At 45.6% G+C, this 2,746-nt stretch overlaps 1 protein-coding gene across 1 annotated transcript; it reads left to right on the plus strand.

Moving 5' to 3' along the window:
• Positions 1-419: 419 nt before the first annotated feature.
• On the plus strand, positions 420-1,355 carry LOC309684953 (olfactory receptor 6E1-like; the record flags this gene model as incomplete). The annotated part of the gene is made up of 1 exon (XM_082500787.1): positions 420-1,355. The coding sequence occupies one exon, from the start codon at positions 420-422 to the stop codon at positions 1,353-1,355; it is 936 nt and encodes a 311-aa protein (XP_082356913.1).
• Between the last annotated feature and the right edge of the window lie 1,391 nt (positions 1,356-2,746).

The raw sequence follows: 2,746 nt of genomic DNA on the forward strand, positions 1-2,746 counted from the left end.
ATTTGATTTGATTTGATTTGATTTGATGTTTAACATTTGTGCAATAGAAGATATGAGTTTGGCACATAGGTATGACAGACGTTTGCAATAGGTCTGAGTGAATTTGGAATTTCCCAGGAATGGGCTGAAATGGCTAAAAGCCTCTTTAAAATCTTCTGTTCTGCAGAAAGAACCCTTTGTGAGTGTTTGAAAAAGGTAGAAAGAAGACGACAAATACTCTGGGGACTCTAACTGAAATGTAAAACGTAAAAGCCAGGGTGTGAGAAATGCTTGGAGGACTATCTCTGTGTCCTATAGGAAGACTGCAGGAAAGCAAAGGCGTAGAAGAGGAAGGATAGACCTTTTCATCCAGACCATGAAATTATCACACTTGGCTTTGTGCCGTGTTCCTGTCTCGGCAGGATGAACTGAAATTCAGCATGGGACCAGAAAATGAAACTGCAGTTACTGAGTTCATTCTCGAGGGTTTCTCGGGGCTTGATCAAAGACTACAGCTATTTCTCTCTCTGGTCCTTCTGCTCATATACCTGACAACAGTGATGGGGAACACAACCATCATTTTCCTCGTGTGTGTGGATCACCGCCTGCAAACCCCCATGTACTTTTTCATCAGCAACCTGTCCTTCCTGGAAATCTGCTTTACGTCCTCCACGAGCATCAAATTGTTTGTGATCCTGGGTTCTGGTAGGAGAACAATCTCACTAAGCAGCTGCTTTGCCCAATCCTATTTCTATTTTGCCCTGGGCTGTACAGAGTTTGTTCTACTTGTTGTCATGTCCTTTGACCGCTATGTTGCCATCTGCCAGCCTTTGCATTACACTTCCATCATGAAGCCTCAGCTCTGCGTCCACCTGGTTCTTGCTGCTTGGGTCATGGGCATCACACTCTTGACTTACCGTCCGGTCCTCCTCTACAAGCTGACTTTCTGTGGCTCAAACAAGATCCATCATTTTTTTTGTGACAACTCCCCCTTATTCAAATTGTCCTGCTCTGACACCAGCCTGATTTGGAAAATAGACTTGGTTTTATTTTCGTTTGTCATTCTCGGTTCCTTATGTTTAACTCTGACATTTTACATAGGCATCCTTCCCTGTATTCTACACCTCCCAGCAGCCTCCGGCAGGAAAAAAGCCTTTGCTACATGTTCTTCTCATCTCACCACCTTGGCCATTGTATACGGGAGCTGCATTGCTCTCTATGTGCATCCTTCAGGAGATGTTTCCTTGGAGGCAAACAGAATGGTAGCTTTGCTGAACACTGTCCTGTACCCATTCTTAAATCCATTCATCTACAGTCTTAGAAACAAGGCTGTGATACTGGCCCTGAATGAAGCCATTGCCCGTGCAACACGATAGCTTTTCCCTCAATCACGATGCCTTTCTGGACAGCAACTCCAATGATCTGCTCTCCTATGTTAAATAATACCAATGAATATGCATATAACCTCCAAACGCAGATGTCTCAGGAGATTTATGTTCTCATTGGATTGTTTTAGGTTGAGTGATAAGAAGCTCATCTGCAACTGAAGAAGGCACAAGCAATGTCAGGGGTGTAACTCACTTAATGTCCTGCTCCCCAACCCACCACAGCAGAGCCACCAGCTCATCAAGAGCCCATCTCCAGAAATCAAGAAGAGCACAGAGGCACAGTGGCAGATGGAAACCCCAATTACAGACTCCTGAGGAACGAACATCTCAGCTCAGCTCCTTCCAGGGCTGCCCTGGAACAGCCATCAGCCCCAGGTGTGAAACCCATAAAGAAGAATCACAGAGAGCAGCTCTCTGGATCACCATTTGGACTACGGGGATTGTTGCCTAGGGCTGTAGGACACATTATGGGTACGCTCCTTTTGATGCAGCCCAGGATGTGGTTGGCTTTCTGGGCCAGTAGTTCCCTGAGCTGCACTTTTGGCCTCCTTCAAAGTTGGGTCCAACACTTGATTGTCCTCTCTCACAAGACCTCTACAAATCCAATGACCTTTCAAAAATTACATTCCACAGAATTATAGATCTTCCCCTGTGACTTCATTGCCACTATTCTGCCTGTTAATAAAGTGGTTTGAATTTCCCTCAACTTTCAGACCTGTATCACCTGTTTATATACAATGACCATTTCTAAAGTCAGCTTTTCAGATGCAGACTGTCTCGACAAAGGCCTTTTCTATTGCACTCCACTTTTCTCCTGCCCTTCCTCTTTGGTCATTCAGATTCCTGTCACCTATCCAGCTGCTGCTTTGAGCTTCAGGGAGTTACAAGTTTGGCTGTCTTTCCGTCGTCTAATTATCTCCTTTAGCCAAGTCTGTAACTACGTTTATATCTCTCTTTTTGTACCTGTCCATCTAAAGCATTTCTGATAAGATCATCCCTTGTAGCAAAGCAACCGCATTAGAAGCAGCTTGTCCTGAGCATCTGGTTGCAGAGGGTGTTTTATTGTTTATCAAACTTGATCATGCTTTACTTTTCTCTGCTTGCAAAGAGGAAAACTCCTCCTGTGCCTGGGTGCAGCCAGGTCTCTGAGGAGCGCAGGAGGGAGATGGTGCAATGGAGCTGTAACACCCAGCTGCAGACTTCAGTGGAGAAGTCTGAGGTAAGGAAAAGTGATGCAAATCCCAGTTGGCCAATGACAGGGATGGGGAGGACAGGGAGGTGAGGAGCAAGGCTGTCCATACAGTCTCAGACCTCAGGGGACTGCTTTTCCTGGCTGTCCAGACCTCCTGAGGAGACCCTCTGCATCAATATCAACTGCT

This window comes from Vanellus vanellus (genome assembly GCF_965231255.1).
Source record: "Vanellus vanellus genome assembly, contig: HAP1_SCAFFOLD_110, whole genome shotgun sequence".
Taxonomy (NCBI): domain Eukaryota; kingdom Metazoa; phylum Chordata; class Aves; order Charadriiformes; family Charadriidae; genus Vanellus; species Vanellus vanellus.